The following is a 12,142-nucleotide window of genomic DNA, read 5'->3' as shown; positions in this document are numbered from 1 at the left end:
ATCAATGTTTTTTATTTACTTCAGCAGGTGGGTATTGTAGTTTTAAGAATGCTTGACAGAGATCTTGTAGGCGTTTGTCTCTGTCTGAGGGGTTGGAGCAAATGCAGTTGTATCTTAGAGCTTGGCTGTAGACAATGGATCGTGTGGTGTGTCCTGGATGGAAGCTGGAGGCATGTAGGTAAGTATAGCAGTCAGTAGGTTTCTGGTATAGGGTGGTGTTTATGTGACCATCGTTTATTAGCAATGTAGTGTCTGGGAAATCGACCGCTTGTGTGGATTGGTCTAGGCTGAGGTTGATGGTGGGATGGAAATTGTTGAAATCATGGTGGAATTCCTCAAGGGCTTCTTTCCCATGGGTAATACTATTTGCATTTACGTTCCTTTGTGGGAGAAATTTTACTTGATATTATAAAGTTACAAAATAAAGACCACACACTGCCACTAATCCAAACTCAAAAACTTCAGCTGAAATCAAGATACAAGATAATATTATGATCCTATGTATGTTATAATTCTATAGACGTATGCTGTAGAATCCTTACTCTACTCCAGAATTGTGCTTCAGCATGCAATCTTATATTAAAAAGAAGAGAGTTTCTAGAGTTTATGGTTGCAAAGAAAACCTTCCAAACATGAGGCAAGCATAAATGGTTGCAATTCTATATCCTTGATTCTGCAGAGAGCCTGAAATAGCAGCTCTGAAAAGTCGGAAAAAACTCTCATTCATCTGAATGGGGTGTTAACTCTGAAACATGATGGCAATTAAATATCAATATTAACTATTACAAAGGCCCTACCAAATTTCTGGTTCATTTTGGTCAATTTCACCGCCAGGGAGTTTTAAAATTAATCAATTTCACATTCAGATGTTTACATCGGAAATCCCGAATCATCTTTACACTCTTTTTTGTGAGAGCCAAAACCCCATCTGCCAAAACCTCCAGTTTCTTCTGACAACCTGTACATTGCAGTTGTGGTTTAAATTTAGAGTGCTGCAGAATTTTCCTGCATTACAAATTTAGCAACAGAGGCCCAGATCCTCAAAGGTATTTGGGTGCATTGATTTTGATGGGAATTAGGTGAGTGTGGAAGATCTGGACCAGCATACATAGAATATCAAATTTAATAACACATGGACTATTACACTGATTGTATTATGTATGCAGTGCTGTTGTAGCCATGTTAGTTTCCCAGACCCTAAGAAGAGCTCTGCGTAGCTCGAAAGATTCTCTCTCTCTCACCAACAGAAGTTGGTCCAATAAAAGATATTACCTCACCCACCTTGTCTCACTGATTGGACTACTCATTTTCAAATTTAATTCAGTAAAATCTTCAAATTTTAAATTTATCTGAAGTTGATCTCCAGTATGTTGCACAGGTGATTTGCTGAATCATCAAGCTTTTCATGAAGTACATGTCCTTGGGTATTATTGTTTGTATTGAATATTTTTATTGCAGTAGCAACTAGAAGACCCAATCAAGGCTTAGGACTCCCTTTGTGCTAGTTCTCTTCACATACATAATGAAAAGAGAATCCCTGACCTAAAGAATTTACAATCTAAATATTACACTGAGAACCACTTGCATTCAGTGAGCATTTACTCACAAGTAGTCCCATTAAAATCAGTGAGACAACATCTGAGTAATTACTCACCAGTGTGAGTAAGGAGTTTACAATCTGTCTTTAAATAATATTATAGTAAAACTAATTTTACTTTGCAACAATGTAGAAATAGCTTTTCACAGGGAATTAATGTTTTATTGAAAAGAGAAAAGAATTTCATACCTGCTATAAGAAGTTGTTTCCTGTTGCTACCTGTGGAGTTTCTTTCCACATTTCCAGCCTCAATTTTTGCAAGATTTTTTCCTCTTACTTTATTATTATTCTGTATTTTCTTATCCAGTGAACTGTTTATGGTCACTTGCAAAACATCATCTTGTACTACTACTGAATTTATTTTATTTTGTTGGTCAATAATATTGCTGGCGACAATATGCACCTCAGGATTCGCTCTTGAATTTTTTAAATTGTAAATATCAATCTGAGTTTGGCTTGAATTATCATTGGAATGGAGTCTTATAGTAATATTAGTTCTTGTTAATCTGTCTTTGTTATTACCAGTATTTTTATCTTGCTCCAAATCAGGAAACAACATACTTTTCTTTTTACCCTCTTCTTTTTTTTCATTATCCACTTTCTTATATTTTGTCCGAGTGTCCAAAAGTATATTTGGGAAAATCTTCTGCAGCTTGTTAATAATCAGCATTGAAGAAGTGTTAGATACCTGAGCTGCTTCTGTTGTCACACTGTTAGAAGATAGCATCTCTTGCACATCAATCTGCACTCCATTTGGTAATAACTGTGTTTTTACAGATGGCCCTGAAACTATATAATTGTACATATTAAAATCATAATTCTGTATGTTCACACAGTAGGTATGAAATTCAGATGGCTAGCACAAGGTTGGTGCCAAAGTTGAAGTAATTCAGTCTTTGTGCTGGCTCCCTGCACAGGGATGGATTTTATCGGAAGAGGATAGATAAGAAATTTAAAAACTGGGAATACTTGCCTTTTACGTCTGTCATATTCACAGGTGTGCTTAACACTTCATCTTGTTTTTCTGAAAGTTTAGGTTCATGCATCATATGCTTCTGGTGCAGAACTTGAATCCGATGATCTAAAATAAAATAGGTGAATGACTACTTGTGAAAAGACAAAAGAGAGAAAATATTTACAGTATTTTAAACTGTTTTGAAAGTGTCAAATACTACAGTAAATTGTAAATGAGAATTACTGATCATAAAATATTGCTTCTAATTTTTAGCAATGAAATGTATCTCTAATCCAGAAGGAGAGAAGAAAAATAAGCAACCCCAAAACTTTTATATAAAAGGATTTAATAAGAGAAACAATGTACATGAGAGGAAGGTGTGGATTATCAAGGATTTTAAAGAAACTGAGAACGTGAGTATAAAATCCTTTCGTCAAGAGTAACCTCATCAAAATGAAATGTAAATTGAGGTGAAAAACTAATGTATCTCATTAACTGGGTATTAGTTTCCTACATTTATTACCTCTACAGAACTGAACTCTTGGAGCTGTGCACCATACACACAGAATAAGCACATATTACCCCAGATGCAGAATCCCCTTGAGACTGTGTCTGTAAACGAGTTACTACAGCTCAGTCCCTTGTAGTTCCTATCAACCAGTCATAATAGCGAGACTCCAAATTGGGATATATGACAGAAGTAGAGCTGATGTGTAATAATCTTATGAATACTGTCAGAGTTGCTATGCATTAGTCTGGAAATAGTGAGATGTAACAATTTTTTCCTATATAAATGTATTCATCTAGCGTAATAGGGGCTGTGGGAGGTACAAACAGGAAGAGAACACAATGGCTTCCTGGATAAGCAACCTCTGACCAAACATTTAGGGCTGTGGTGCTCAGCCTTTCCAGACTACTGAAGCCTGAGCCCTGCCACCCAGGGCTAAAGTCTAACCCTGATGCCCAGGCCTGAAGCATATAACTTATTTTTGTGGGGCCCCCCGTGGCATGGGACCCCAGTCAATTGCCCTGCTTGCTACTCCCCAACTCTGGCGCTGCACTTGCAACCCCCCTAAACCCATCCCATGACCTTCCCCCCCGGAATCACAACCCCGAGGTTGAGTAACACTGATCTAGATAAGTTGATGTACCGCCTGGAAGACCTCTGCGTACCCCTGGTTGAGAACAACCGGTTTAGGGTGCCAATTACAAGACAATGGTATACTTCCAGCCCCAGGCTGGGTACTAGACAATAAACTGCTAAAAAGCACTTCTCAGGAGGAGGAGGAGAGCCAGTTGTCAGTGTGCTCTGACAGGGAGACATGCTGACAAGACTTGTCTACACTTACAGCACTGCACGGCTGTAGCACTTAGTGAAGACACTACCTATGCCGATGGGAGAACTTCTCCCGTTGGTGTAGGTACTCTGCCTCTAGTAGCTATATGGACAGGAGAAGCCCTCTTGTCAGCATAATGCTGTCTATGTCAGGGGTTCGGTCGGTATAACTGCATTGCACAGGGGAATGGATTTTCCACACCCCTGACTGACGTAGTTATACAGACATAAGTTTGTAGTGTAGACCAGAGCACAGGCTCTGTAGCAGTGTCTGAAGGAGCTGGGCCTTTCCAGATGCAGGGAATGATAAACCTTAAGAAAAAAGCAGGCATGCATATAAGCTGGTTTATTGTTTTTAAGGTGTATTTTCTCTGAACTGCCTTTGTTCTAATACTAATACTTTGCTTGAAGAAGGCTGTTTGGTCTCTAATTACCATTGTCATTGCTTCCAGAGGGAACAGAACTGCAGGCAGTAAGTCAGACCTGTTGAGTCAACCATGATTAGTACCAGGGAACTGTCATCCAGGGCCCAGCTTGAGAGTGAGAGAACTGTGTGGTTCCACCCCAGGCAGGGTGGCCTGAGAGGTTGGAATGTTTGAAGAGTCAAGGAGGGGTCAGAGGTGCTGTTACCTGGGAACTCTGACAGGGTGAAAGGAGGCACAGTGTGAATCTGTGACATTAAGATTTTCATCAAACTCCAGCTATTGTTAAGTGAGTAACTTTAGTTTTCTCCTTCATAAAATTACTCCCACAGATGAAGCTAACATCTGGTATGACGCACACTTTCAATCTGAAGATGATAGGAAAATGGAAGAGGGACTGAAGAAGCATTTTCCCAAAGTGGGCATCTGAGCTAGGCCTTGAATCTATACAATTATATTGGGTGGAGGTATGCACAAAGCTCCAATTGAGAATTTTAGAAACTGCTGTGGTTTGTCTGTCTGTTTGGTAGTGAGCCCAGTGGTCTTGAGACCTTTTCCTTTTTGGTATTTGGACACCAACTTCTTTATAACAAGCATTAATACATTCCGTACTCTATTTAGACAGCCTCTGAGCTAAAATATTCCCCTGCTGTCCTTTCTGCATGGGTAAAGAAAAGCCAAAGTGGTTTTCCAAAACACTTAGTTCTTCAGTACAAAAATCTCAGAGCCTCTTTCATATTCAGATTGTAAACGACAGCAGTCTCTAAAGAGAATGAAGTCTAAGGGAAAAATAACAACAGGGAAATAAAAGAACTACTAATAGTAGGTTTGTCTACTCTGTGGCGGAGAGATGTAATTTCCAGCTTGGGTAGGCATGTACTTGAGCTAGCACGATGAAAACAGTAGTATGATTGCAGTGGTATGGGTGGCAGCTCGGGCTCACCACCCAAGTACAGCCATGACTGAGATCATATGTATATACTCAGGCAGCTAACCTGAGCTGCTGTGGCCACACAGCTGTTTTCAGTGCCCTAGCTTGAGCAGAGCTAGTGGTGTACATATACCTGAGCTGGAATTACACCTTTCGTCTATGCTGTAGACGTGCCAGACATTACAAGAAGTAGCAAAATTATTAAAAACACTTTAAATTGTTGCTAGATCTATTACAGATATTTTATTTTGTGGATTGTCTTGACCCATTTTTACGTCATTGTTGAAATCTTTCTCTGAGTGCTCTTCTGTGATGGATTTATAGTTTAAGCATAACATAAGACATAACGTTCTAGACTGCATGCACACAGTAATAAATATTGTAAATTAAGATAAAAGAAATGCTACTTACTGAGTAACTTAATCATTGATTTAATTTTATTTTTGGAAAGGACTGGAACGTGTGCATCTGAAAATGAAACATTTTACAATAAGAATCTATTATATAAATCATAAATATAGTTAAGATTTTATTTCCAAAATATAACTAGCCATACTAAAACTCTTGCCACAGTATCTATTACACCAAGTCATACACCAAGTAATAAGGGTCTGCTCCTTCAATGAAGTCAATCTGACAGCTCTATAATCCCTTGTGCTAGCAGGTGGTGTGCTCAATCCAATGGGAATGCTGTGGTGCTTCTCTGCACCAAAAGCAACAGCTCTGGCAAACTGAGGGGCAGCGGCCATTTCCATTGCTTTATTATTTGAACAATCTAAGAATTCCAAAGGCTATAGTGATGATAAATCTCCATAAATAAACTAGTTTCCACATTATTTCTCAGAACACAATATAACTCTCTTTTACTACAGTTACAGAATATCTTTCATCAGTTCCCTGTAAATACTCATTGATATTTGCATATATAAAGTTTATAGAGCTATCAGGCCAGAAAAGGAATATGCAGGATAGTATTATAGCAGTATAGGATTGATAAGCATATTTGTTCGGTATATAAGTAAGAAAAAGCTGTAAATAAAGCATGGCCTACAGGCTGATACCCGTCAAATTTTAGCTTAGCCATATCAAGCTTTAGGCCTGAAAGAAGCTGACATGATTACAGACCCAAGGGTAACCTTGTACCAGTAAAGTTGTAAGATTATCGTAAAAGATGTATTAATGGGTGATGTTCAAGAAAATATGCCACAATGTGCCCATCGCTACCGCAAGATGCCTGATTGTAACATCATGGGAAACTGCAATGACAGCAAGTTACCATTGGGACATGTTGATATAAATGTTAATGAAGATAAGGAGAGCTAAGAGGATAGTCTATGAAAAGGAAGCACCACAACATTAATGGGGTGTGGAAGTCCAGATAAGGGGAAAAGGATTAGAACCCTCATGTATATGCATAAGGGTTATGACTGTAACGCAAAAGAAAAGGGGTTCCCCAACATGAATAAAGGAGGAAGAATCTTCCCCAACAGGAAGGAGATCTTCCACAAATGACCACCTGCTGAGAGATACTCATCTCTATGGTGGTACCCTTGGGGATGTGAGTATAAAATCTTTGATGTTAGATCTTTTGTGGTTTATTTCTCTGCGTTATGTCTCAGTAATTGGTTTTGTTCATGTGCTTAACGAAATTCTTAATAAAAGGACAATTGATAACTTGAGAATGTTGTGTTCATTGCTATTGTTCGTCCTGTGCTCCTAGAGTCTCCAAATCTAATGATATTTCTAATAGTGATTCTCACCCTGCTACTTCTGATACTGTAGCCTCAGGGAGCGTGAACCTTTGGCAGAGGTTACTGCGATTTAAAGTACCATTGGTAATCTCATCTATTTTATAAAGGCTATATTACTCAAGCAAAACTCCCACTGAAAATACTGGGCCCTTAAGAGTCTGACATAACCACCTACCATACCCATTATGAACACCACAAAATATTCAAGAAATATATGCAAGAATCTAAAGTTCCAACTCTAAACCAGTGACAAAGCTGATTTTGAAATGGTTTTAATGATAGACAATCTGCATACCAATTGACTCATTTACGCACATGATGGCTTAGAACAATACCAGAAAAATATGTAAAAAGGTCTGTAATGGTGTATGACAATTGCTTCCAAGTATGCTGACCTTTGGTAAATGAAACAAACAAAAAAAGTACAGTACTCCTTTGATGAGACATTAATGAATGATTAAGAATGGATACAGCTGCATCATATGAGCCCTTGTTAAAAATATTCTTTTCACTTTGTGTCTGTCCCATAATTATAATAGAGATATTGTGCAAAGCAGGCAGTAAACATATGCAGTAAAATATTTATATTTTTACAATAACTATATGGTATTTAACAGTGCATTACAGAATGAAGTTACTTTATTACTTTTCCTGCTGCCATTATTTATTGGCAGACTTTGAAATATACTATTCACTGCCAGTGAATTACTGGAATAAATCACTTAATTTCCAGTATTTGTACTCTTGATATTGCACAAAACTTTCAGAGGACTAGATTTCCTCTTTCCTTCTAGACTATTCAAATAATTTTTTTTGAAGAAACTGGTATCATAGAGTAAATAGCATGAATAATCACATGGAATAGTTTGGAAGTATCAGTGGAAAAGAACAGCAGGAAAAATCTTGTTGGGAAATTTACATTTTTTGAGAGACCTACAAAAACTGTATAATTTTATTTTAGTAGTGTCCTGTGTGAACACTTGCAGAACACCCCTGGAATATTACTAGAGTTTGATCAGGGTTTCTATTTCGGCAGGTTTTCTCCCCTAAAGAGCTGCTAGGATAAACAAAACACAAATGTCCTGCCTGTTGTTATTTTCAAGTTGCAATGGGGGAGGTTTAGATTGGATATTAGGAAAAACTTTTTCACTAAGAGGGTGGTGAAACACTGGAATGCGTTACCTAGGGAGGTGGTAGAATCTCCTTCCTTAGAGGTTTTTAAGGTCAGGCTTGACAAAGCCCTGGCTAGGATGATTTAACTGGGACTTGGTCCTGCTTTGAGCAGGGGGTTGGACTAGATGACCTTCTGGGGTCCCTTCCAACCCTGATATTCTATGATTCTATGATTGTGGGTATGTCCACACTGCAGTCAGGGTGTGTGACTGCAGCCTGTGTAGACATACCTGAGCTAGCATTAATCCAACTACTCCAGGGAACCACCCTCAACAAAGCTGCCTCTGCAGGGGCTGTACAAACCCACCTGGAAACATACTCCGGGAAGCTAACCTGTGCTGCTGAAGCTTCACTGCTACTCTTACCTGAGCTCGATCAAAGCTAACTCCAGTATCTACACATACTGCGATCACACCTGGCAGCGTAGCCATGCCCGTATTACGCTAGAAGCCAGGGGCCACCACCGAGACCTTTTTATTGTGCTGGAGGCTGCACAAAATCCCTGGAGGAAAGGGTCCCTGCCCCGCCCAGTTTAGTCTCACTCAGAGTTTGCTTCTTTACTTCCATGCCCGGCCTTGCTCTCTCTTTGAGGAGAGGAGCCCCGGGGATGAGAGGGGAGTCTCAACACTCCGCCCACCTGAGGGGACTCCATTAGCCGCTCCCCCAGTTTGTATCAAGGGAACCCACCGCATCCTCTGCCCCCCCTGTGCTGCGCCGGAGGTGAAGCCCTGAGGCGGGAGGTGCAGCAGCAGCCGCAGCCCCGGCAAGGGGCCTAGCAGCACCTGCGGTCGGGGGGCGCGCTAAGTGCCAGGCCGGCCTGCCTCTAGGGGGAGCTGCCGTGGAAAGCCGGGCCTGGCAGGGCGCAGCTGCTCCCAGCCAGCCTCAGCCCCCACCCCCGGCTCTACGGGTGGGGCGGCAGCTCAGTATCATGCGGTGCCCGGGGTGGGCTCCCCGAGGGGCTGAGGATCCCACGCGGGGCCAGTGGCGGCTCCCTACCTGGGCCAGGCTCCCCCCGGGGGCCCGCCTGCGTGTCGCCCCCGCACAGGGAGGGGAGGAGGAGGAGGAGGAGGAAGAAGGCGGGAGCCGCAGCCCCTCTGGCCCGCACCATGCTCACCGCGGCGCCTCCGACCTCCCGGCCCCCGCGGCGGGGCTCGGTGTCCAGGACACGGCGCGGCACAGAACGCGGGGCCCTCTGTGACCTCACCCGCCCGGGACAATGGCGCCCGCGTGCGAAGCCCGCGCCCGGCTCGCCTCAGGGCGCCGCCAAGCCCCGAGCGGGGGGCAGGTCGGCCCTGGTGCACCGCGGGCCCGGGAGAGCGGGGAGGCTGGGTGCGGGGCCGGGCAGAGCCTTCCCCTTCGTCGAGGGCGGGGGCTGGACTGGAAAGGCGCCTCCCCGCCAAGCAGCGGAGAAGCTGGGAAACAGAAGACGGTTAAAAGCGTCCGAGGACGCCGTGGCCAGTCGGTGGAGCTGCGTGGGGCCCTCGCGTTCCCTTTCCCCCGCCCTGCATCTTCCCCCCGCCGGAAAAACTAAACTGGCTTGGGCGGTTCTGCAACAATGAATCCGCCCCTGGCGTCTCTGGGCCTCGCTGAGGTACAAATAAGAAAGCACAGAAGCATTTCAGTATTGTAAATGCCCTGTCAAATCTAAGCAGAAAGGCCAGGTTTGCCAAGTGCCTGGAGGCGGTGGGGTAAACAAGGGCGATTTATTATCAAAATACTGCAGGTTAGATTGTAAACCTCTTTGGGATATGGACCATGCTGTCCCGTGCATTTGTACAGTGTCCAGCACAGCAGATGAGATCAGACTAGAGCCTGATATTCTCACACTGTAAATAGGAAGATGCTTGTAAACAATATCCCTTCAAAAGCTCTGACTGTGCCACTCAGCTTTTCAGTTTCCTTAGTTTAGTCTGACAGTAAATTAAACAAACACCTTCTAGTTATAAGAAAAGGAGTACTTGTGGCACATTAGAGACTAACAAATTTATTAGAGCGTAAGCTTTCGTGAGCTACAGCTCACTTCTGAAACCTTCTAGTTATAGTATTTCAGTCTACTACTGTAGTAGTTGTTTGAATAAATGAGTACACTTGATGGGCATACAGTATGTATTTGCATTCAAATGCATAATTAATGCATTGCATCAGCACTAAATAATTGTTTTTTGTTGCTTATTACAAAATGACATGATCGTAAATGGGCGCTGGAAGTATGGAACTTTTTACTGTTGTTAAAAGCTTTTAAATAAAATGGTCCAAATTCATCCCGGCTGTCCTGAACTACATTGTGCAGTTACACCCAGGATGAATTTGACCTTGAGCTTGAGTGATCTTATCCAGATCCACTTGGCACTCTCAGAACTTTTTCCTTTGTTTTTAATGGAAGAGAAACCAACCTGATTCCTTTGTTTTCTTTCCTATTTTGTGCACAAATTTAATCAGTGATTATGCTGGCACTAGGCATGTGCACAGTTCTGGCAATACTGTTTTCTAGTTACCTTCTGCAGAACAAACAGGAGCACAAGAACATTAAACATTACTTTGGAGTAGGTCCTGTACAAACAGGGCCCAGCATTACTTGCTTTGAAGTCTATGAGGGTTTAGTCCAGAGTAATTTAAAAAAAATTGTCAACTGCTCATACAGTGTACGATAGATACATGAAAAGAGAGGATAAAGAACAGGAAAAAATAAAAGTGGAGGGGAAAATGAGAAGATAAGGAGTGAATGGAAAAGAAAGAAGGGATAGGATGGCCTGTGTAACTTACTTTGGGATTTAGGCCCACATCCTCAAAGATATTTAGGGCCCTCAATGGAAGTTATGAGCCTAAATATCTTTGAGGATCCAAGCCTGAGGGCATGATACTGCAAACTGCCGCTGAAGTCAATGTGGCTTATAGAGCAGTCTGCAGAATCGGGGCCTTATTTTGTAAATGTTTTCCTCACATGTGCCTCGTACAGTTTGAAGACATTATAGGAGATGAATTGGTGCTCAAGTTCTTCCTTTGTCTGTAGCAGGGAAAAAAGCATTGTTAGATGAATGTTTTACTACTTTTTTGGCTTTCTTCTCATGTTTCCTTTATATTCTCATACTTGTGGAGGAAAGTGCTACTTAGCGTGAGTGAGGCAGACTCTGGTCGATACATGTTTTTTACATTATTTAAATAGAATGCGTAATGTTGTTTTTCTTTGTTTTTTGCTGAGAGGAAAGAGGATGGAAGGAAAAGGACATTAGAAGGAATAGGATTAAGTTTAAATTGCTCAGGGCAGAAAGAAAAATGTGGGGATTTTCTCCTCCCATCTTTATTAATGTCAAACAGTTCACTTAAAGTGTTTGTTGGCCTTGATCACAGACATTTCTCACCACTACACTGCATAGATACAGATTATAGTAGCAGGCATCCTTCAGTCTCGAGAGACCATGGGTATGCCCCCCTGAGAGGTAAAGAATTTACTCGGTTTTATGGCAACCAAGAGAGTGGCTGAAGAGACCCACTCGAGATAGACAATCTCTGTCTCATCTGTCATATTTAAAGGTGATGTTTTGACCCTTTGGGCTCTGCCTTCTGTGAGCTCTTTTCTCTTCTGCGAAGCTGGACTGCTTTCTCTGGTAACACCGGAGACCTTTATTAAGCTTTTGTTTCCAAAGGCTGCGGTCTTGAGTGTGATCTTCCCATTTGTCCACATCCATGTCCATTTCTTTGAGGTTTCGCTTGCACACATCCTTGAAATGCAATTTGGGGAATTCTTTAGGTCTTTTTCCAGATGCCAATTTGCCTTAGAAAATGTCTTTTGGGATGCACCCATCATTCATTCAGCACACAAGCCCAAGCCAGCGGAGGCATATTTGTTTGGGGAGTTTGCATGCTGGGTATGCTGGCCCGTTTGAGCACCTCAGTGTTGGTGACACTCTCTCTCCCTCCAGAAGATTCCAAAGATTCGACGAAGGCAATGCATATGAAAGCTGTTGAGCCTCTTTTCC

At 42.0% G+C, this 12,142-nt stretch overlaps 1 protein-coding gene and 1 long non-coding RNA gene across 18 annotated transcripts in view; one reads left to right on the top strand and one right to left on the bottom strand.

The window, feature by feature from the left end:
- Positions 1–9,627, bottom strand: part of LOC119857243 — a 50,351-nt gene extending 40,724 nt beyond the window's left edge. For 11 of the 17 annotated variants that reach the window (XM_038407297.2, XM_038405943.2, XM_038406104.2 and 8 more), the window contains exon 1: positions 1,787–2,276. In XM_038407297.2, coding sequence (XP_038263225.1) covers positions 1,787–2,267 — 481 coding nt within the window. In that variant the 5' untranslated portion in view covers positions 2,268–2,276. The other 6 variants (XM_038406706.2, XM_038407125.2, XM_043504265.1 and 3 more) reach the window with 6 other exon arrangements.
- Positions 2,596–4,691, top strand: LOC122457929. Its single transcript, XR_006277693.1, has 2 exons — positions 2,596–2,965; positions 4,643–4,691. It is a non-coding gene; the product is annotated as an uncharacterized LOC122457929 (long non-coding RNA).
- Positions 9,628–12,142: the final 2,515 nt, after the last annotated feature.

Source organism: Dermochelys coriacea, chromosome 1 (genome assembly GCF_009764565.3).
Source record: "Dermochelys coriacea isolate rDerCor1 chromosome 1, rDerCor1.pri.v4, whole genome shotgun sequence".
NCBI classification, from domain to species: Eukaryota; Metazoa; Chordata; order Testudines; family Dermochelyidae; genus Dermochelys; species Dermochelys coriacea.
The sequence above is the reverse complement of the archived record's forward strand: the minus strand, read 5'-3'. Positions and strand labels throughout refer to the sequence as shown.